The following is a 24,173-nucleotide window of genomic DNA, read 5'->3' as shown; positions in this document are numbered from 1 at the left end:
ATCTCTACATAAGACTAACCAACTTGTTTCCCATTGAAAAAAAAAATGTTCCTCTCGCTGGCAATGAGAGATTGAACTTAGACCTTTCTGACTACATCACAAGTCACATAGCCAGTGTACCACCATGAAGGCTTCTTGTCTGTACAATTTCTGCATTTTCAAAATGTTTTACTTATTTTATATAAAAAGTGCATATAAAATTAATAGCTTACAATTTTCTAAACTTTCTTGATTGGGATGATTAAAATTAAATAAAATTTTGCTCACTGTTTTATCTAAGATTTTTTTCAACCATTCAAAGGTTGAAACACCATCTTTCTTCCCTCGTTTTCTCGGATCATATTCAAGCATTAACTGAAGCCAGCCTTCTATGTCTTTTTTAAAAACACTGTAAAGAAAAATATTTAATTAGAAAGTGTTCCATTATTTATATTAAATGATGTTTCTAAATAATTATGCATGTCAGATAAATATGTCCACCTAACATTGAAAATCTGAACATTTTTCAGTTTTATATAGTATGTATATAGGATGTATAGTATGTAAGGGTTTCTACAGCATATTTATTTCTTTTCCAATTCCCACTGTTCTACAGTTTTTTCCAAATCTATATCAAAAATCCACAATTCAAAAAGTGAAAATTAAAAAATGACAAATAAGTCCTATTTAAAAAAAGGCCAGGATACAGAATGTCATAGTAAAAAATAAAGTGGCATCTCCACCACTGACTTTTTTCTCAAGGCAGGACCCACCTTGCCTCAAAGGGAGGCAGTCAATGATCACCAGTGCATTCAAAATACCTTTCATACTGAGTTTTATATTTCTTTACAAAGTATTTTTAATTCTTCATGGAGAAATTCAAATAATTCAACAAGTATTTTATAAATAAATGTATTTTAATATATTATAAAAATGTATATTATAAATTTTATAAGGAAAATTAAATTATACCTGGTTATACTGTTATAAGAGCTGATTTCACTGGAAAACACAATTTGTCCATTATCATCCACAAAAGCACAAATTTCAGAGGGTTTTTTCTTCATCACATGAGGGATCCTGTTTATACAGATGAGGAAAAAAAGGGATACCATTAATGGAATATACATTTTATATTCCTTTTTAAAAAATTTCAAAGCCTATGATTGGAAAATCTACTTCTTGACTTTTAAACAGATTCAGACACATCACGCAATTAAACCCCAATCATTCTCATGAATTTAAATATCTTTTATCTGAATATAGAATGCTTTCCTGAATAAATTAACTTAGAATTTCAGACTTTTTCGATTCAGTATTTTATAACCATACTGTATCTGAGTTTAGATATGATTAAAGAGAATTTCCTTTTTATATTCAGGATGTCTTTGTAGGTATTGTTAATTAGAAACAATGTTTATATCGATAAATAAGAGCAAAATCAAAGAGCAAAAGGACACAAATGGAAGTGTCTGCTCTTCCATTCTCTCAATTCTGTTTTATCTTCATATTATATAGTAAATCTTAAATTAACTTCAACAAACCTAGAAATCCTGCTAAGAAATATGTATTTGGTTAACTCATTACAGTAACCATATACATGTTTGGTTAATATATTACTAAATCCATGAATAATGCATTTAATAATAATGATGATGATAAATTTGTTTATACTCATATGGCCCATGTGGCTAGAGGAGTTTACAAATTTACTGTCAATCTCTATATTGCAACCAATATACATATACCAATGCAACAATAACTCTACAATACAGATGAGGAAAAAAAGGCTTGTAAAATTTAAAATAATCCTTCACTTTGGAGTCAGAAATTAGCAGCGCTAACTGCACTGGACAACTTGTTACTAAAACCTGTTATCTAGAACTTGCATGTTGCTTACGCAATTTGCCCATTTCTATGGTGGCCATCATAGTCTGCATAAAAAGAATTTAAAAAAAAGTTTTTTTATACTGTGGTTAACTTTATTTTCCTGCACTTACAAGTGGTATTTCATACTTAGTGTACAGTGCAAGAGTGTTACCATATTTTCAGCAAAATTATTAATACTAGAATACTATGGCTTATAAAATTTAGGATGCAGCAACAGTAAGAATTTAAATATCAGTAAAACTGAGCTTATATCTATTCTCTATTCCCATATTTTATTGTTGAATAAACAACGGTATGCTCACATTTTGTTTATAACTGTTGTCCCCCTCTTCTCTCTCTGAGAGAAACTGCATTATCGATTGCATGCATTTAATATAACCATAAGTTAGAAATTTTAATGCATTATATTTAAATATTTAACTCTTTTTTTTATATAAAAGAATTGAACAAAGTTTCAAAAAATCTAGACTTGGTTTTATGTTCTGATTCTTTCTATCAAGATGTAAATCCTTTTTTTCTCTAAAGATCATAGTGAGGAATAGCAATCATCTGGTAGTAAGGCATAAAATCATTCAGAAGGAGAGAATATTCATCTATAGATAGTAACTATGATACTATTCTACATACTCAGATGAGGATCTAGATATTTATGAAGAAATACCCAGCAATTGTCATAAAACTAATTAATCATTTATATTTAGTGATGCAATAAATCAACCTTCTACATCCAAGGATACTCAATTTTCTTCCAGGCGACCAAAATGTAGCAGTGCTTTCAAAAGTAAAAGTCTCAAAGTGAAAAAAGACACAAGATGGCCTACTCTTGAATTTTTTTTTAAAATTTATTTCTTGTGTGAAGGCAGTCCCAAGCCAGACTATGGTAACCCTGCCATGTGCATGTGAAGGTACTGTACCCAGCAAAGCCAATCAATGAAGTAGTGAACATGTCTGTGTAAAGTGGTTTTGAGTTCTGTTGTGTGATGATTGTTAAATGATTGGCCTCTTAGCCCAGTAAGGCATGGATATATACACTCGCACCGGTTTTCATTCCTGCTCTACAGAGGCAAATTGTCTACTACTACTTATATTGGTCCTTCAGGTTGTCACAGACATTCTCACAGATATGCCAGACAAGCTGTACTTGCTACCTGGGAGTCTAAAACGCTGATGGAACAGATATTCGGGTGACACTCAAGTCAAGTGGACCCAATTTCGGCAGGTCTGGATGGTCTGTGACAGCCAAATCCTATGCTTGCACCTTCACGATGGTGGGACTGTTAGTAATTAGCATTAGCATTAGTAGAGGCATTTGATGCAAGAAAGCAAGCTTATGCAGCATCAGCCAAAAAAAAAAAAAAAAAAAAAACCCACTTCCACTTCACCCCTCTGTTCGTTCCAAATACCTGTCCAGCTGAGCCTTAAACTTATTTAGGCTATCAACCTCCACCACAAGGGATGGAAGTCTGTTCCACCAACCAACCACCCGCTGGCTAAAGGCAAATTTCCTCACGTCAATCCTACATCTGTCTTTCCTCAATTTGAATTTATGCCCTCTCAGGTGATTTTTCTGAGCTAGAGGAAGAATCCCATCAGCATTGAGCATGCTTAAACCATTCAAGGCTTTATACACCTCTATCAGATCACCTCGCTGGTGCCTAGTCTCCAGACACTGTAATTTGCAAAACTTAAGCCTTTCTTCGAAAGAGCACCCCTTTGTTCCATTCACTAATCTTGTTGCCCTTCTCTGTACTCGTTCCAGCAGCTCTACATCCTTCTTGAAATGAGGCCTCCAGACCTGTATACAGTACTCTAAGTGTGGCCTGACCATTGCCTTATACAATGGAATAATCACCTCCTTATCCCTGCTCGAAAAATTCCTGTATATCATTGACAATACCCCATGAGCTACTCTTGCAGCCAGTCTGCACTGCTCAGAGAACTTCATATCTGCCTGCACAACCACCCCCAAGTCCCTTTCATTCTCTACCACTGTCAGTGTAGTACCACAGAGTTGATACGTTGCTCTGGGGTTGCTGTTTCCCATGTGTAGTACTTTACATTTGTCAATGTTAAACTTCATTTGCCACCTCTCAGCCCATCTGCTCAACCTTTCCAGATCCTGTTGCAGCAGCATAGTGTCAGTAGTGTCCTTGACAACCCTGCCAACCTTTGTATCATCTAAAAACTTGGACATTAAGCTTGATATACCATCATCAATATCATTTATAAATACAGAAAACAATAATGGACCCAACACTGAGCCCTGAGGGACTCCACTAATAACATTAGTCCACGATGAGCAGTGTCCATTGATTACCACTCTCTGTCTTCTCCCCCTCAACCACCCCTTTATCCATAGCAGCAATTTGCCTCCAATGTCACACTGCTCCAATTTGTGTAGCAGTCTTCCATGTGCAACAGTATCAAAAGCCTTTCTAAGATCCAAGTATATAATATCAAAGTTATTCCCTACATCCAGTTCTTTTGTGACTGCATCATAATATCCAATCAAGTTGGTCAGGCAAGACTTCCCCTTAACAAAACCATGCTGTGTCTGAGCGATAACTGAAGTCTTGTCCAAATGATCCTGCAGTGCTTCTTTAACCAGTGCCTCCATTAATTTTCCTGGAACAGAAGTTAAGCTCACAGGTCTATAATTACTTGTGTCAGCCTTTGATCCTCCTTTGTATATTGGGGTCACATTTGCACATTTCCAGTCTATGGGTACCTCCCCTGAGTCCAGTTAAGCTCTCATAATTATGGCTAAGGGTTTGCTTACTTCCTTTGCTGCCTCCTTTAATATAACTGGATAGATCCCATCCACCCCGGGTGCCTTTCTTGTGTTTATCTTCAACAGTTTCTCCTCCACTTTACTCCCAGTTATTTCAAGATTCTGTAGCTTACTGCTAGAGTTGAATACACCTCTAGCATTCCCCTTGCTGAATAACTCCTCATGTGTGAATGTCGATGCAAAATATTCATTTAGTTTGTTAGCTACTTGAGCAGGATCATCAATAGTTGACCCATCGATATCAAGTGGACCAATCTGATTCATCCCCTTCCTTCTAGAGTTAACATAAGTAAAGAACTCTTTGCTGTTTTTCTTTGCATCCCTTGCCAAGGATTTCTCGTAATCTGCCTTTGCCTGCCTAACCTCCTTTGTAACTTGGTTGCATATCAACTTGTATCTATCATAGGCTTCTGTGTCATGTGTTAATTTGTAAGTATCCCATGCATTTTTCTTCTCTGCCATATGCCTCATTAGTTCATCTGACATCCATTTTGGCCTAAACCTTGAACAATATTTCTTAGTTGGTATGTAAAGCCTAGTAGCTTCCAAGATAAGTTCTTTGAATGCTTCCCATTTTGAATTTGCTGTTGGTAACATCATCAGTTGGTCCCACTGTATAGAATTTAAATACTGTCTCAGTCCATCGTAGTCGCCTTTACGGAAGCAATAACCCTTCCCTTTACCCCTAATGGTAGTTACCTCTTTGAGTAAATCCCACTTCAGCACACTGTGATCACTGCCACCTAGTGGTTCGTTTATCTGCAGATTCTTAATGCATGAAGAATCACTGCTGATAATCAAATCAAGAGTATTACTCCCTCTAGTTGCCTCCCAAACATGCTGATGTAGAAAACAATCATCCAATAAATCCACAAAAGCCCTGCTAGTGTGTGAGTAACCAGCCCCCAAATTCCAGTCAATATCTGGGAAATTAAAATCTCCCATTATAAGACTCTCTGATTTACTGGCCCACTCTATTTCCCTGTACGGTTCCTTATTATACTCATCAGAGTCATTAGGCCTATAGCACACTCCTACTCTCAATTTTGATCTCCCAATGCTTATGTCACACCAAACTGACTCAACACTGCACTGTCCGGCGATGTCGACTGGCTTCACTTCCTTGGTTTTTATGTGTTTCTTAACTAATAGCATAACCCCTCCCCCCTTCCTATCCTGTCTATCCTTTCTGTAGACGTTGTACTCCCCAAATTGCAGTTCTGCATCCCTTATATCTGTGTGACACCACGTCTCTGATATCCCAACAATATCTGCCCTTTGATGTTTTGAGCAATACCTCAAATTCATCAAATTTATTTACTAACCTCCTAGCATTGGTGTACACGCAAGTATACCTGCACCTGTTTCTATTCTTAGCTACCCTAACACAACCCATGTGTTTACTTGTACCGCAATGGCTCCCAGCAGTCTCTGAAATACCATGCATCTTGTTTTCCAGGCTTCTGCTCATTCTAATAGAAGCAGTGCAAGAATCTCTTTCACCTCTGCCAGTGGCTACTGTCAATCTATTGGTCTTTGTCTCCCCCCAAGCTAGCAGTTTTCCGACCCACCTAACACTGCCTCGATAGCATCAGCAAATATTCTTGCACCCTTTCTATTTAAGTGTATCCCATCCCTGTAGAAGCAATCTCTCCTGTTAACAAGTACAGTCCAGGCTGAAAAAAATTCTACCCCTTGAGCCTTGCACAATCTTTCCAGGGCCGAATTGATCGACAAGGCTCTCATCATATACTCCCTCCTATCGTGTCTGGGCAGAATTGCAGACACTTTCAAATTCAACCCTAATTCTTGGCTTTTGTTCAACAGTGACCTGTACTTGTTAAGTAATTCTGCCGGTCTCCTACTCTTAATATTATTAGTGCCAACATGTACAACTATATCACCTTTTGTGCCCTTAAAAGATGATATTCGCTCTACGTCATCAACCTTTGCCCCTGGCAGACATACCCTGGTCCTGTTCCACCTATCTTTTTTACAAAGCATGTTCCCCGTTTCCCTGACAATAGAGTCACCAACAACTACTAGTTCCTTTGGGACCAGCGCATTCTGCCTTGGGGGTTGTCTCTGTGTCACGCGATGCCCAAGTGCAAGCTCTGGCGTTGATGTGGGCAGCTGAGAGCTTGATGGGCCCCTCAATTTAGTTTCTTCGAGGGCATCCACCCTGTCCTTCAAGCTCTCATATAGGCCCACAAGAACGCCGAGTTGTTGCTTGATATCGATACACTCCTTGCATCGCGCACACACAAAGACATCCCCCTTGGCAGTATCATGTCCCGTACCCGATTGCTCTGCAAACATCAAGCAAACAGTGCATTTTATAAGGCTGTGAGTCAGAGGACAACTGCCCCCCTCAGTTCTGCTCTGAGCCACAGCACTTCCATTAGCTTGAGCCTTTTGCTTTGCCGCTCTGGTCTGAGTCATGATTCTATTAATTTATTAATTAATTATAATTAATTATGTTATGTTATTAATTATGTTAAATATAATTAATTATATTATGTTTGTAATCTAAGTCGTTATATGTATTTATTTAAACATACAATTTAACTGCTAACGAAGTTCAACTAACGCTATCTAGTACAGTATATAACTAGCGTATCACAAAGGCGGGAAAATTACGAACGGTACCGAAGTTGAAACACGTGGAAACCTTTACCGATACTTTTATGGAATTAAAAGGCCAAGTAAAGAATAAATACACCAAATTAATCAGAAAATCACCAAATAATGCTATACTACTAAATTTAAATCAAAAGCTTTAGAAAAACAATAATTTCAAATCAATAAATAAGAAAAATCCACTTAGCGGCTTTGAACACGACCATCTCTAGTGGCCTCGTCAGTAATCCTGGGTATAACCTCCATGCACAAGTGCATGGTGGGTGACCACCCAGGTGTGAACCAACGTAAGCAGGGGTCGAGGTGTAGCGCCCACACCACATGGAGGAATGCCACCCCTCTACATTACCAGGCAGTACTAGGTGGTAGATGACTCTCAATCAACCGGTGCAATACCACCACTTTGCTTATTGGAGGCTTTTTTTTTTTTTTTTTTGTTTATTTTTTTTTTGATTTGGTAGTTGTTAGCGCATCGGCTTCTGTGGCCATATTGCACCTCTCAAGGTTTTTGCAGTACTATGATCCAAGCCCAAGGCGGGAATCGAACCCGCGACCTTTGGGTTGCCGGGCAGGTACTTTACCCACTCGGCTAGCCCGGTCGGCTATTGGAGGCTTGAAGTGGTGGAACCCATGTTTAGTCTCTAGAGCTAAGTTCCGGTCAACCCTTCCCCATCTTGTGGAAGGGTTTATTGGACGATTGTTTTCTACATCAGCATGTTCGGGAGGCAACTAGAGGGAGTAATACTCTTGATTTGATTATCAGTAGTGATTCTTCATGCATTAAGAATATGCAGATAAAGGAACCACTAGATGGCAGTGATCACAATGTGCTGAAGTGGGATTTACTCAAAGAGGTAACTACCATCAGGGGTAAAGGGAAGGGTTATTGCTTTCGTAAAGGCGACTACGATGGTCTGAGACAGAATTTAAATTCTATACAGTGGGACCAAATGAAGATGTTACCAACAGCAAATTCAAAATGGGAAGCATTTAAAGAACTTATCTTGGAAGCTACTAGGTTTTACATACCAACTAAGAAATATTGTTCAAGGTTTAAGCCTAAATGGATGTCAGATGAACTAATGAGACATATGACAGAGAAGAAAAATGCATGGGATACATAAAAATTAACACGTGACACAGAAGCCTATGATAGATACAAGTTGATCTGTAACCAAGTTACAAAGGAGGTTAGGCAAGCAAAGGCAGATTGCAAGAAATCTTTGGCAAGGGAAGCAAAGAACTCTTTGCTGTTTTTCTTAAAACAGCAAAGAGTTCTTTACTTATGTAAACTCTAGAAGGAAGGGGAAGAATCAGATTGGTCCACTTGATATCGATGGGTCAACTGTTGATGATCCTACTCAGGTAGATAACAAACTAAATGAATGTTTTGCATCGACATTCACACATGAGAAGTTATTCAGTGAGGGGAATGCCAGAGGTGTATTCAACTCTGACAGTAAGCTAGAGAATCTTGTAATAACTGAGAGTAAAGAGAGGAGAAATTGTTAAAGATAAACACAAGAAAGGCACCTGGGGTGGATGGGATCTATCCAGTTATATTAAAGGAGGCAGAAAAGGAAGTAAGCAAACCCTTAGCCATAATTATGAGAGCTTCCTTGGACTCAGGGGAGGTACCCACAGACTGGAGATGTGCAAATGTGACCCCAATTCACAAAGGAGGATCAAAGGCTGACACAAGTAATTATAGACCTGTGAGTTTAACTTCTGTTCCAGAAAAATTAATGGAGGCACTGGTTAAAGAAGCACTGCAGGATCACCAAGGCAAGACTTCAGTAATAGCTCGGACACAGCACAGTTTTGTTAAGGGAAAGTCTTGCCTGACCAATTTGATTGGATACCATGATGCAGTCACAAAAGAACTGGATGCAGGGAATAACTTTGATATTATATACTTGGATCTTAGAAAAGCTTTTGATACTGTTGCACATGGAAGACTGCTGCACAAATTGGAGCAGTGTGGCACTGTAGGCAAATTGCTGCTGTGGATAAAGGGGTGGTTGAGGAGGAGAAGACAGAGAGTGGTAATCAATGGACACTGCTCATCGTGGACTAGTGTTATTAGTGGAGTCCCTCAGGGTTCAGTGTTGGGTCCATTATTGTTTTCTGTATTTATAAATGTTATTGATGATGGTATATCAAGCTTAATGTCCAAGTTTGCAGACGATACATAGGTTGGCAGGGTTGTCAAGGACACTACTGACACTATGCTGCTGCAACAGGATCTGGAAATGTTGAGCAGATGGGCTGAGAGGCGGCAAATGAAGTTTAACATTGACAAATGTAAAGTACTACATATGGGAAACAGCAACCCCAGAGCAACGTATCAACTCTGTGGTACTACACTGACAGTGGTAGAGAATAAAAAGGACTTGGGGGTAATTGTGCAGGCAGATATGAAGTTCTCTGAGCAGTGCAGACGGGCTGCAAGAGTAGCTCATGGTGTCTTGTCAATGATATATACAGGAATTTTTCTAGCAGGGATAAGGAGGTGATTATTCCCTTGTATAAGGCAATGGTCAGACCACACCTTGAGTACTGTATACAGGTCTGGAGGCCTCATTTCAAGAAGGATGTAGGGCTGCTGGAATGAGTACAGAGAACGGCAACAAGATTAGTGAGTGGAATAAAGGGGGTACTCTTACGAAGAAAGGCTTAAGTTTTGCAAATTACCATGTCTGGAGACTAGGCACCAGCGAGGTGATCTGATAGAGGTGTATAAAGCCTTGAATGGGTTGAGCATGCTCAATGCTGATGGGATTCTGCCTCATACTCAGAATAATCACCTCAGAGGGCATAAATTCAAATTGAGGAAAGACAGATGTAGGATAAACGTATGGAAATTTGCCTTTAGCCAGCGGGTAGTTGGTTGGTGGAATAGACTTTCATCCCTTGTCGTGGAAGTTGATAGCCTAAATAAATTTAAGGCTCAGCTGGACAGGTATTTCGAACGAACGTAGGGCGAAGTGGAAGTGGGGTTTTTTTTTTTTTTTTTTTTTTGGCTGATGCTGCATAAGCTTGCTTTCTTGCATCATATGCCAATGCTAATCTCTTACGTCGTGCAGTATGACTAATGACTTTTGAGGTTATGATGAACATTGTGGCGAGATCCATTATTCCTTACATTTCAAGGGTACAGCTCAAAAACGGTATTCACAGGCCGGCTGGTAGTTATTACACTGGATCAAACCTATTGGTAACACTCTAGGAGGCTTCCGGATCAGCTAGTGTATAATCGTGCTACCTCTACTCTGCCAGATAGTGACTGGAGGGAGTCCGAGTAGTGTGCGTGCGGGGAAAATTGTCGAGGCCACGTTATGTCAAGGATCTGGATATATTCTTATCATGTGTACACCATATCCAAAAATTTCATTACTTCATACAGCATGTCCCACCCACTTTTTCTTACTATTGAATACATCATGAATTGTCAAACTAATAGAGCAAGCTTATCTGCGAAAAATATCTAAACCTCCAAAACACTTCCTAATTCATTTCACAAATATACATGGTGTCAATTCTAATCTCAAATTTGTCCATTTCCACTTGCAGTCTGCCAAACCCCATGTACTTTTTCTGACAGAACCTCAGTTATCGGTTGATTCAACTACTGCTCATCTCAGATGCCCAAATTATTCGCTGTATGATTCCTTTCGCCTCAAAGGTGGTACTTGTGCATATGTCCGTTCTGAAATTCCCTGTCAGAGACTTGGTAATTGGGAATCTCCCCTCTTCGACATTCTCTGGCTTAAAATCTCTCTACCTCATTGTGTCAAATCCATCTGTTGTCTCTACTGTTCTCCCAACTCCACTAATCACTTGGAGCTCTTTGACTTCCTCTCTTTGCAACTTGACTTTCTCCAAGTCAAACTTTCCTAACAGTGAAGTAATTTTCCTTGGTGATTTTAATGTTCACAACTCCAGCTGGCTTCCGTTTTCTGGTCAACATCGACCCAGCTGGTTGAGATGCTGAGGCTTTTACAATCACCTTGTACAGACCAACACGCTTGATCTTTTTCTCACAAAAAACCTGTCTAAGTACGTGGTCGAAGTGAGAGGTCCTTTAGGCACTTCAGATCACAACTTGGTGATTGTCTCTTCTCCAATGGAGCCGTTATCTCATGGCTATTCCCAACCTCGTGTTCTTTGGCATTACAAGAATGCAAAATGGGATGACCTTCAAGATTTCTTTTCTTCTTTTTCTTGGTCGGATTACTGTTTCAAAACTTCTGATGTCAACATTTGCTCAGATTGTGTCAGTGAAATTATTCTTACAGGAATGGAATCCTTTATCCCACACTCCACTTTAAAATCTTGTCCTTTACCTAAACCTTGGTTTTCCAATAAATGTGCTAAGGCTGTTCAAGAGAAGAATGTTGCATATCGTAATTGGCTTGTTTCTAATTCTTCAATTTCATTTTCTGCCTACACCAAAGCTTGCAACAATTGTAAAGCAGTTATTAATCAGTCCAAACTAGAGTTTGAACAGGCTAAGAGTAGAAAACTTGCTTCTTGCCCTGAGCATTCTGGTCTCTTGCCAAAGCTATTGGCCACAACTTTTGCCCATATCAGCTCCCACCTCTGTCCAAACCAGATGGTTCTGTTGTCACTTCAGCCAAGGATCAAGCTGACCTGCTAGCATCCCATTTTTTCTTCCAACTCATGTATTAATGATCTTGGTAAAAACACCTCCCACCATTCCCAACACGCTCCATTCAATGCCTCCTGTGGTCTTCCATCAAAAGGATGTCAGAAGGATTTTGACAAATCTTGATGCTAAGAAAACTCCAGGTCCGATGGTATTTCTCCATTTGTTCCCAAAACCTGTGCTCCTGAACTTACTCCTATTCTTTGCCGCCTTTTTTCACTTTCTTATTCCAAAGGTGTTTTTCCTTCTGTTTGGAAATTTGCTCATATCCAGCCATTTCCTAAAAAGAGTGACAAATCCTCATTCACTTGCGATTGTGAATGAAGTCACAACATAATAATAGGTTGGACATTGTGAGTGAAATCTATAGTGTATTACAAGGTCACAAACATGAGCTCAACACCAGGAACTACCCTGACCTTGAAGTTGCACTACAGAACTCTTCTACTTTTCAGCTAGAATACCCAACTATCAGTGCAGCATAATGAGCTGCACCAACCTGATAACACAAGTGAAGGCATCAGCATTCAATGAGCATAAGTAGCACTTGATGGCAACTTCACCTGACATGGGACAACAAGCCATTTAGCAAAGTACATCAAGGCTGCAAGATGATTTTTCAGCAACACACTGATGATGATAGCAGCTTGACGTTGCACAAGGAGCCAATTAGTCCAGCATAAGGACCTGCGAATAGCTCTCAAGGAAGATGAGGATATAGCAGGGTGGTACAATGTGCCACTATTATGGTAAAAGGAATTATGATGGCAGCCTCACTGGGGAAGGTTACAATGCAAGGAATCATGCTGGCCGCATGATTCCTTGTGTTGTAACCTTCGTAATGAATAACAGCATAATGAACGACACCAGACAAATGAGAGAGTCACTAGTGAAATTCAAGATTTATTAGCACGGTGAGAGGAGCTGTATTAGGTGTGAATACTTCTGCACAGGGTAAAATCTTTATTCACTATTCTCTAATGAAATTCAATACTAAAAATACATTTTATTATGTTCTGAAAGAAAGATTCCATGTTTTCACTGTAGGACCACTTTCATTATCAAGTAAATGAAAATGTTCCTACAGTGTTAAAAATATTCACAGTTAAATTCATATTCTAATGTCTATTCTTTTAAGTTTTAAAACAGAATTTGATGTCACATGGTAAAACTAATTACTAAAAATTCTTTCCTTCTAAACTTTTATATTATAAGGGAAAACTTACCATTCAGGTGGCGTCATGTGAGATAAAAAGGGACGATGACCAGTAATTGATTCATAAGTCACCAGACCAAGACTCCAGTAATCTACTGTACAGCTATATTTTTTACCTTGAAAAAGTTCTGGAGCCTAAATGCATAAAATTTTGAAAAATTTTAAGAAAATTTTATTCAAATTTTAATTTGAATAAAATACAATAACAGATAGTTGAATATATTACAGTCAGTAAAAGCATACCAAATACTGAAGGGTCCCAACAAATGAAGTACACAAACTTCCTTGATCAAGTTCTTTAGCATAACCAAGATCAATAACTTTGTAAACTTCCTGGAAAAAAAATAAAATAACATTTAAAATGTTATCTATTTATTTTTAAGTACTTTATTTTTTATTTTAAATATTATTTAAGTTGCAAGTTAACACTTCACTTTTACACAGAAATTATAAAAATTACTCATTATTACTATTGGTAACAAATTTTCATTGGCACAATATAAAGAAAGTAAGATATTAAAAATGAGTAGAGATACACTGTCTTCAAAGTTCAAAGATACACATTCAAAGTTGCATTAAAAATTAAACATAGTAATATAAGCATGTTTCAAGTTCGGAAAACAGTGTGGCTGTATACCTACAACAAATAAACAATAGTGTCACCTAGTTCTCCAAGAACTCATCTTAGTAAAACTGCCAGACAAACAACTATACAGAGAAATAGAGTGGGCCACTATATGAGAATGTCTTATAATGAGGAATTTTAACTACCCAGATGTTGAATAGAATGTGGGTTGGTCACTCACACAGTAGAAAGAATTTTGTAGATTTATTGGATGACTGTTTTCTGCAGTGGCATGTTAGACAGCAATAAGAGTAAGCAATAATCTTGATCTGATTATCAACAGCAATTCTTCATGCATTAAGAATGAAGGTAAAAGACCCATTACACAAAAGATTACAGTGTACTGATGTAGGATTTACTTAAAGACATAACTACTGTCAAAGAAAGAGCTTTTGCTTCCATGAGCATGAACTATGTATCTTCAGACAGACTTTAAATTATATACAGTGGGACTGTCTGATGATGTTCCCAACAGCAAATTCTAAATAGGAAGCATTCAGGAGGTGATTGTAGAAGCTACTAAGCGTTTCATGCCAACTAAGAAGTACCATTCCAGGTTTCCTTTCTTACAATTAAGAAACAGTTCCAACCTTTGTATCATCTACAAACTTGGACAGTCAGCCTGATATACCTCCATCAATATCATTGATAAATACAGAAAACAATCATGGTCCCAAACCTAACCCTGGGGATCTCCACTAATAAAACTGGCCCACGAAGAGCAGTGTCCATTGATTACCACTCTGTCTTCTCCCAATCAACCAGCCCTTTATCAATAGCAGCAACTTGCCTTTAATACCATATTGCTCCACCTTATACAATAGTTTTCCATGTGCAACAGTATCAAAAGCTTTCCTGAAATCCAAGTATATGATATCAGAATTATTTTTGCATTCAGTTCCTTTGTGACCACATCATAGTATCCAATCAAATTGGTCAGGCAAGATTTCATGGCGCCTCCGAAGCCAGGTGGGAAGGAGCAGCAGTGCGTAGCACACGCTTCTTGATTAGACCGGGGTTCGAGCCCGTGACCACCAAATATGGAGGATGCGGAAAGGTCAGGGAATGACCACCGCATATCCCAGAGCAATATGGCCTTAGTTGCTAATGCTCCTAAAAACTAAATAACAAACAAACAAGCAAGATTTCATCTTAACAAACCCATGCTGTGTCTGAACTAAAACTGCAGTCTTGTCTAGATGATCCTGCATAATTTCTTTAACCAGTGATTCCATTATTTTCCCCAGAACAGAAGTTAAACTAACAGGTCTGTAATTACTTGTGTCACTCTTTGAACCCCCCTTTGTCAATTGGGTATACATTTGCACAACTTCAGTTGTGGGGACCTCCTCTGAATCCACGGATGCTCTCATAATTACGGCTAAGGGTTTGCTCACTTCCTTTGCTACCTCACTTAATATAACTGGATAGATCCCATCCATTCCAGGTACCTTTGTTATGTTTAACTTCAAGAATTTCTCCTTCACTTTGCTCTCAGTTATTACAAAATCACTAATCTCCCTGTTAGAGTTTAATAAGCTTCTGTCCTCCACTTCACTACAGAATTCTTCATGTGTGGTAAATGTAGATGCAAAATACACTCAAAATATTCAGTTTGTCAGCTACCTGAGCAGGATCATCAACAGTGGAACCATCGATATCACGTGGATCAATATGATTCATCCTCTCTCTTCAAGAGTTACATAAATAAAGCAGTCTTTGCTGGGTTTTTTTTCATCCTTTGCCAAAGATTCCTCGTAATCAGCCTTTGCTTGCCTAACCTCCTTTTTCACTTGATTACAGACTTGCTTATATCTACCATAGACTTCTGTGTCGCCTGATAATTTATATGCATCTCAAACATTTTTCTTCTCTGCCACGAGTCTTATTATTTCATCTGACATTCATTTAGCCCTCAACCTTGAACAGTATTTCTTAGTTGGTATGAAAAGCCTATTAGCTTCCAAGATTAATTCCTTAAATGCTTCCCATTTAGAATTTGCTGTTGGAAGACTACTGTTGGAATCTCATAAAATAAGACACCAAGGGAGACTATTACAAAAGGCAAAAAAATGACAAAATAAGTGTTTTGTTATCAGATAAACATTTTTGTAAACAGAATAAGGTTAACAGACCCACTGTTCAATATTTAGTACTGTATGCAACATTTTCTTAAAATATATGAAATCGTTTTTACTAGGAACTTAGTTTTTGACTTTAATCCCTTCTCCCTTAAAATGGTGGATGTTACAGCAACATGCTTGCCACATTTGAATTCAGCAGCGTCAAATCTACAAGAATCACCCTTAATTTTAACAGAGTGCAAAAAAAAAAAGTTTTCTTTTTGCCAACCAATGTAATCCCAATTATCTTGACTGCAACCAAAAAATCTGCACATATTAGGCACTAGCCATATAAATTATATTATTTTACAAATTTCATTTTACTAAAAATGAAATGTAATTTTCAAAAAGTATATTCATTCAGATTCCTTCACTGCTTTCAGCACTAACATAATTTGTAGTTTGTATTTTGATATTTTACTAAATAAAACTTCTGTTACAAAATTGAAGTTGCTGACTTTACTTTCTTTTTTTGGAATGACCAATTTAATAAATGAGTCATTAATGCCAAATTAATGACCCATTAATAAATTTTCTATTCCACACAGAATCTTATTCCATAGGTATCTGATACACAAGTTTTTAAAGACTCTCCACTTTATATGTATGTATGTACATAATAATATATAAAAGTAAATATAAAATATAAGAGTTCAGGTAGTCTGCAAGATGAATTGTCAGTGTCAGTATTCCAAATCTGGACAAATAATAAGTTATACATGAGTAATATATTTATATAAGTAATACAATAGCACCTTAAGTAAAGTAAAATAATATACTTCCACAATTACAATTTCATTTTGAGTTTAATTATACATAACTCACAGGAAATATTATATTTCATTAACTGATATCAGAAACTAAGTTTGATATCCAACATAATATTATTCTTACCATTTGAAAAACGAGCATGTTTCAATGTTAATAAAACTATCACTACAATTATTTTAATACAAAAGTTATATGGTCTATAAAATAAATTAGTAAATTGAGAACTCTAATATTCTTTCGTGTATTTCTTGGCCTGCAGGATATTAACTGCCATGAATAAATTACTATGGTCTAAACACTCTAGATAAAGAACACTAGTAGCTAAACGAGGCACTAATAGTTAAATGTCTTTAACTACTAGTTCCGAGAAATGCTACTTTTAAACAAACATCAATGAGAAACTATTATGTTATTTGGCCCATCAAATATATCAAACTTATTTTGCCTTATCAACCATACCAAACATAGTAATATTATGATAATAGAGTTTCTCATAAGGCACAGGATGGTCTTTTCATTAACTGAGCCTATCTGCCAATATGATAACAGACCAGCTGGTTTTGACAAAGACTCTTATCATAACTTGTCTTGTATTTTTAAACAAAATGCAATAACTTTCCAGTGATGTTATTTCTTTAAACAAGGTGTTTCTTGAGACAACTTGTAGCTAATAATCCTTGTTCTGTTTTAGGTATTAATACTATAGCATATATTCATGGCAGTTGCTATCCTGCTGCCCAAAAAATATATATTTTTTTTTATGAAACTCCCAAACATGAGAGGTATTAGAACCTAGTACCATGCTTGGGTTGGAGGTTGAGAAGACGAAAGAAGATATTTGTTGACATTAGACTTGAACTTCTGTAGACTGTAATTTTCAGGAAAGATGGATGAATGAAGGTTGTTCCAGAAAACGGCAGTAGAATGAATAAATGAGGAAGATGAAAAGTTGGTTCTGTGAGTTTGAATTTGGACAGTAATAGGATGTTGGCTGGTGGAGGCACGTGTTCAGACTGTTTTGAAGGAGAGAGTGGGAATTATAGAAGCCAATTCAGAAGAACAGTGCCCAGGGAAGTATTTGTAGAAAAGGCATGCAGCAGAAACAGTATGTCTGCACTGCTCAGCAGAACCAGTTCACTCAGCAGTGCAGACAGGCTGCGAGGGCAGGTCATGGAGTCTTGTCAATGATATATAGGAATTTTGTTATCAGAGACAGGGAAGTGATTATCCCATTATACAAGGCAATGGTCAGGCCACACCTACAGTACTGTGTACAGGTCTGGAGGCCTCATTTTAGAAAGGATGTAGAGTTGCTAGAACAAGTACAAAGAAGAGAAACAAGATTGGTGATGGGAACAAAGGAGTGCTCTTACCAAGAAAGACTTAAGTTCTGCAAATTGCAGTGCCTGGTAGGCACCTGCAAGGTGATCTGATTGAGGTGTATAAGGCCTTGAATGGGTTGAGCAAGCTGAATGCTGATGGGATTCTTCCTCTTGCTCAGACTAAGAACATGAGGGGGCACAGTTTCAAATTGAGGAAAGATAGTTGTAGAATAGATGTGCGGCAATTTGCCTTTAGCCAGTGGTTAGTTGATTGGTGGAATAGACTTCCATCTTTTGTTATGGAAGCTAATAGCCTAAATAACTTTAAGGCTGAGCTGGACAGGCATTTGAAACAAATGGAGGGGTGAAATGAGATATATATTCTTTTTTTGACTGATGTTGCATAAGCTTGCTTTCTAGCATTGTATGCCTCTACTAATGCTAATGTCTATGAGACAGTGAGTGAAGAAACTCTGTTAGAGATGAGTCATTAATTAACCCAACTGCCCTCTTCTGAATGGAATCTAGAAGCCTGAGAGAGGTTTTGGGGGGCACCACCCCAGATGTGGGAACAATATTCCATGGCAGGGCGGATTTGCGATTTGTACAGAGTAAACAGCTGTTTGTAAGAAAAGTAATGCTGAGAGCGAAAGAGAAAACCAAGTTTTTTAGATGAAGGGGGAGCAATATTTGTAATGTGCTTGTGCCAAGAGAGATTAGAAGTCAGGGTAATCCCCAAAAGAGATATATCAACTTACCTAGAAATCGGAGTGTCACCAAAGATAAGCATAGCAGCAGAAGAATCCTTTTTGCGAGATATAAGACAAGGCTGAGTTTTAGAAGGATTGAAATCAACTAAGTTACCTTTGCTGCACTGAAGAATTACCTGAAGATCGGCATTTAAGGAATTAGTAGCAGATATTCAAGAAGTTTGAAGCTGATTGAGCAGGGCAAGGTTTCTCAAAATGAAAAGTGGAATGCTGTGTGCTATCATCGGCAAAACTATGGATAGGATTTCCAGTCAATGGAAGAAGGTCATTAATATACAAGAGAAAGAGTGGGGGGAAAGTACTGAACCTTGGGGAACACCAGCATTAGTGGAGAAGTTAGAAGACAGAGAGAGCCATCTACCAACACTCACAGTGAGCGATCAGAGAGGAAACTGGAAAAACAATTACAAAAAACAGTTGGCAAACCATAAGATGGAAGCTTGTTTAGAACACCTTTATGCCAAACACGATTGAAAGCCTTTGAGATGTCAAGAGCAACTGCTTGGGTTTCACCAAACTTTTCCACTGAATTTGTCCATAAATGAGTAACATAAGCCAGAATATCACCAGTGGATCGACACTGATGGAATCCATACTAGTGATAGTTGATCAGACGGAAGTTTTCTAGGTAGTTTAAGAGCTGGTGGTTAATTGATTTCTCCATTACTTTAGAAAGAGTAGAAGTAATTGCAATGGGACGATAATTGGATGGGAGGGATTTGTCACCCTTTTTAGGAACTGGCTGGATATGAGCAAATTTCCAAGCAGAAGGAAAATCACCTTTGCAATAAGAAAGTTAAAAAAGGCAGCAAAGAATAGGAGTAAGTTCAGGAGAGCAGGTTTTGGGAACAAAAGGAGAAATACCATCGGGACCTGGAGCTTTCTTAGCATCAAGATTTGTCAAAATCCTTCTGACATCCTTTTGATGGAAGACCACAAGAGGCACTGAATGGAGGAGCGTGTTGGGAATGGTGTGAGATGTTTTACCAAGATCATTAATACATGAGTTGGAAGTTGTTGTTGTTTTGGTTTTTAGGAGCATTAGCAACTAAGGCCATATTGCTCCGGGATATGCGGTGGTCATTCCCTGACCTTTCCGCACCCTCCGTATTTGGTGGTGAAGGGCTTGAACCCAGGTCTAATCAAGAAGCATACGCTACGCACTGCTGCTCCTTCCCACATGGCTACGGAGGTGCCTGCAAGCAAGAGACCAGAATGCTCAGCTACTCTTAGCCTGTTCAAAATCTAGTTTGGGCTGATTAATAACTGCTTTACAATTGTTGCAAGCTTTGGTGTAGGCAGAAAATGAAATTGAAGAATTGGAAACAAGCCAATTACGATATGCAACATTCTTCTCCTAAACGGCCTTAGCACATTTATTGGAAAACCAAGGTTTAGACAAAGGACGAGATTTTAAAGTGGAGTGTGGGATAAAGGATTCCATTCCTACAAGAATAATTCCACTGACATGATCTGAGCAAACGCTGATATTAGAAGTATTGAAACAGTAGTCCGACCAAGGAAAAGAAGAAAAGAAATCTTGAAGGTCATCCCATTTTGCATTCTTGTAATGCCAAACAACACAAGGTTGGGAATAGCCATGAGATAAAGGCTCCATTGGAGAAGAGACAATCACCAAGTTGAGATCTGAGGTGCCTAAAGGACTACTCACTTCGACCATGTACTTGGTCGAAGTGAGTGGTCCTTTAGGCACCACTGGTTGAGATGCTGAGGCAAGAGCCTCAGCATCTCAACCAGATGGTTTGGTTTGACTAGAAAACGGAAGCCAGCTGGAGTTGTGAACATTAAAATCACCAAGGAAAATTACCTCACTGTTAGGAAAGTTGGACTGGAGAAAGTCAAGTTGCAAAGAGAGATAGTCAAAGAGCTCCAAGTGATTAGTGGATTTGGTTGAATGGTAGAGACAACAGATGAATTTGACAGAATGAGCGAGAGAGATTTTAAGCCAGAGAAGATTGAAAAGAGGAGATTCCAAATTACTAAGTCTCTGACAGGAAATATCGGAACGGACATATGCACAAGTACCACCTTTGAGGTGAAAGGAATCATATAGCGAATAATTTGGGCAACTGAGATGAGTAGTTGAATCAACCGATAACTGAGATTCTGTCAGAAAAAGTACATGGGGTTTGGCTGACTGCAAGTGGAAATGGACATCATTGAGATTAGAATTGACACCACGTATATTTGTGAAATGAACTAGGAAGTGTATAAAGAAGAAAAACACAGTAGTCCTCAATTTATTACTACTTCTGGTATTTTTAATTTAAGTAGAAGTGCAGAATACATTATTGAAAGGTTAATTTTGAGGTCACTTGCCTTTCCGTCTACATTTTGAATGACAATATTTTCAGGCTTTAAATCACGGTGTATTATCCTTGCAGAATGGAGGTACCTGATAGCTGAAGACACATGCCTCACCAATGTGCGGACTTGCTTTTCACTTAAGCCACAACAATTTTCTGGCCTATTCAATACCTAAGGAACAAAATAACTTTTCAGTAAACAATTCATTTTTCAATGAAAGAAAATTTTTTTCTGTTAACCAAGAAAATATATGAAATTATGCTTCAGAGACTGTCCTCTAAAGCTTGAAAGATCTTCCTGATCAAATTCAAACTAACCAATAATGATAATTAATGTCTATTGTTTTGTCCAGGCTGCTGAAAAAAAATTTAACACCAAGCTATGTTTTAAATGAAAATAAAAAAAATAAATAAAAAAAATATTTAAATAAAAAATAAAAAAAAACACCTTTTCCATAATATACATTGGTAAGCATTAGCATTAGTAGAGGCATATGATGCAAGAAAGCAAGCTTATGCAGCATCAGCCAAAAAAAAAAAAAAAAAACTTCCACTTCACCCCTCCCCGTTCGTTCGAAATACCTGTCCAGCTGAGCCTTAAATTTCTTTAGGCTATCAACTTCCACAACAAGGGATGGAAGTCTGTTCCACTAACCAACTACCCGCTGGCTAAAGGCAAATTTCTGCACATCTATCCTACATCTGTCTGTCCTCAATTTGAATTTATGCCCTCTCAGGTGATTATTCTGAGCAAGAGAATCCCATCAGCATTGAGCATGCTCAAACCATTCAAGGCTTTATACACCTCTATCAGATCACCTCGCCGGTGCCTAGTCTCCAGACACTGTAATTTGCAAAACTTAAGCCTTTCTTCGTAAGAGCAACCCTTTGTTCCATTCACTAATCTTGTTGCCTTTCTCTGTACTCGTTCCAGCAGCTTTACATCCTTCTTGAAATGAGGCTTCCAGACCTGTATACAGTACTCAAGGTGTGGCCTGACCATTGCCTTATACAAGGGAATAATCACCTCCTTATCCCTGCTAGAAAAATTCCTATATATCATTGACAAGACACCATGAGCTACTATTGCAGCCTGTCTGCACTGCTCAGAGAACTTCATATCTGCTTGCACGATTACCCCCAGGTCCTTTTCATTCTCTACCACTGTCAGTGTAGTACCACAGAGCTGATACGTTGCTCTGGGGTTGCTGTTTCCCATATGTAGTACCTTACATTTGTCAATGTTAAACTTCATTTGCCACCTCTCAGCCCATCTGCTCAACTTTTCCAGATTCTGTTACAGCAGCATAGTGTCAGTAGTGTCCTTAACAACCCTGCCAACCTTTGTATCGTCTTCAAACTTGGACATTAAGCTTGATATACCATCATCAATATTATTTATAAATACAGAAAACAATAATGGACCCAACACTGAACCCTGAGGAACTCCACTAATAACATCAGTCCACGATGAGCAGTGTCCATTGATTACCACTCTCTGTCTTCTCCCCCTCAACCACCCCTTTTTATCCATAGCAGCAATTTGCCTCCAATGCCACACTGCTCCAATTTGTGCAGCAGTCTTCCATGTGCAACAGTATCAAAAGCCTTTCTAAGATCCAAATATATAATATCAAAGTTATTCCCTGCATCCAGTTCTTTTGTGACTGCATCACAGTACCCAATCAAATTGGTCAGGCAAGACTTTCCCTTAACAAAACCGTGCTGTGTCCGAGCTATAACTGAAGTCTTGCCTAGATGATCCTGCAGTGCTTCTTTAACCAGTGCCTCCATCAATTTTAATGGAACAGAAGTTAAACTCACAGGTCTATAATTACTTGTGTCAGCCTTTGATCCTCCTTTGTGTATTGGGGTTACATTTGCACATCTCCAGTCTGTGGGTACTTCCCCTGAGTCCAAGGAATCTCTCATAATTATGGCTAAGGGTTTGCTTACTTCCTTTGCTGCCTCCTTTGGACAGTGATGTATTGTGAGCATATATAACACAGACACACAAGTACTAAAATAAAATCCCAGTGCAATCCAGTATGCTGGTTTAGCATTTGACCATGTTAATATTACCCAATAACTGATACAATTTTTAAGCAACTATTTAAAGTTAATAAAAGAAGTACCATATTAAAAATGAGAAAATACTTTATTTAGATATGAATATATTTATTCATATATTAAATTAAACTTTGCTTAATTAACAATAAAAATCAGTATTTTTAAACTATTCTGCAATCATTTTTAAACTTTCAACATAATGAACCTATTCAGACTTTCTTTCCAAAAGAAAGCATGCAAACAAAAGTGCACTTTTATTTGAAAAATTTTTGTTGTTCACTTGTGTTTTATTATTTTTCATTCTTAATCACACTGGCCACTTCAGAGTCACAGAGATGAGTTATGTATAATTAAATAAAGCTTTTGCTAATTTTAATATACATTATATTTAATATTTTTAAAATTCTAATAATAATTTGATTTCATGACAAAGAAAAATCCAGAGGAAGTAGTATAACATATTATTTTATTTTATATTATTTAAAGCAAATCTAATTTGCAAGATAACAGAGAAGATTGGACTTACTTTCATTGAGAAAATATCTAATAATAAAAATAAAATGTCAGGTTTTTTTTTGTTTGTTTGTTTTTTTATGTACAGTAGTTTTTAAAAAGACATATGATGTTGTGAAAAATATATGAAAGGCTAACTTACAAGCATCTGAAACTTACAACTAGGCCACACCCATCACAGATAAAATGTGACACTGAATGTGAGACAAGCTATATTCAACTAATGAACTGACTGTCTAGAAATCAAATCAATTCATCAATACCAGTTTGAAATCAAACTGCATCTCAAAAATTTACTTTAGTGCAATTATCAGTAAGAAATATTAAAAATTTACCATGTTTTAAGTATTTTAAAATGTCTGTATTTTCACCTTCTCATGCCAGTACTCATATTGCAGAATTTCCAGTTAATGCTTATGGGTTTAAATTATGCTAAGCATCAATCAAAAAAATATAATAAGTTTATT

The 24,173-nt window shown here is 37.6% G+C and overlaps 1 protein-coding gene across 1 annotated transcript in view; it reads right to left on the bottom strand.

Moving 5' to 3' along the window:
• Positions 1-24,173, bottom strand: part of IKKbeta (inhibitor of nuclear factor kappa B kinase subunit beta) — an 89,104-nt gene that overhangs the window by 33,485 nt on the left and 31,446 nt on the right. The window contains exons 4-8 of the mRNA XM_090378587.1: positions 21,133-21,295; positions 13,429-13,514; positions 13,196-13,320; positions 952-1,059; positions 268-388 (exon numbers count right to left, since the gene is read on the bottom strand). Coding sequence (XP_090234713.1) covers positions 268-388; positions 952-1,059; positions 13,196-13,320; positions 13,429-13,514; positions 21,133-21,295 — 603 coding nt within the window. The remainder of the gene's footprint in view (positions 1-267; positions 389-951; positions 1,060-13,195; positions 13,321-13,428; positions 13,515-21,132; positions 21,296-24,173) is intronic.

Source organism: Mastigoproctus giganteus, chromosome 7 (assembly GCF_048544385.1).
Source record: "Mastigoproctus giganteus isolate SK-2022 chromosome 7, ASM4854438v1, whole genome shotgun sequence".
In the NCBI taxonomy this organism is placed as follows: domain Eukaryota; kingdom Metazoa; phylum Arthropoda; class Arachnida; order Uropygi; family Thelyphonidae; genus Mastigoproctus; species Mastigoproctus giganteus.
This window is presented reverse-complemented; position numbering and strand designations above follow the sequence as displayed.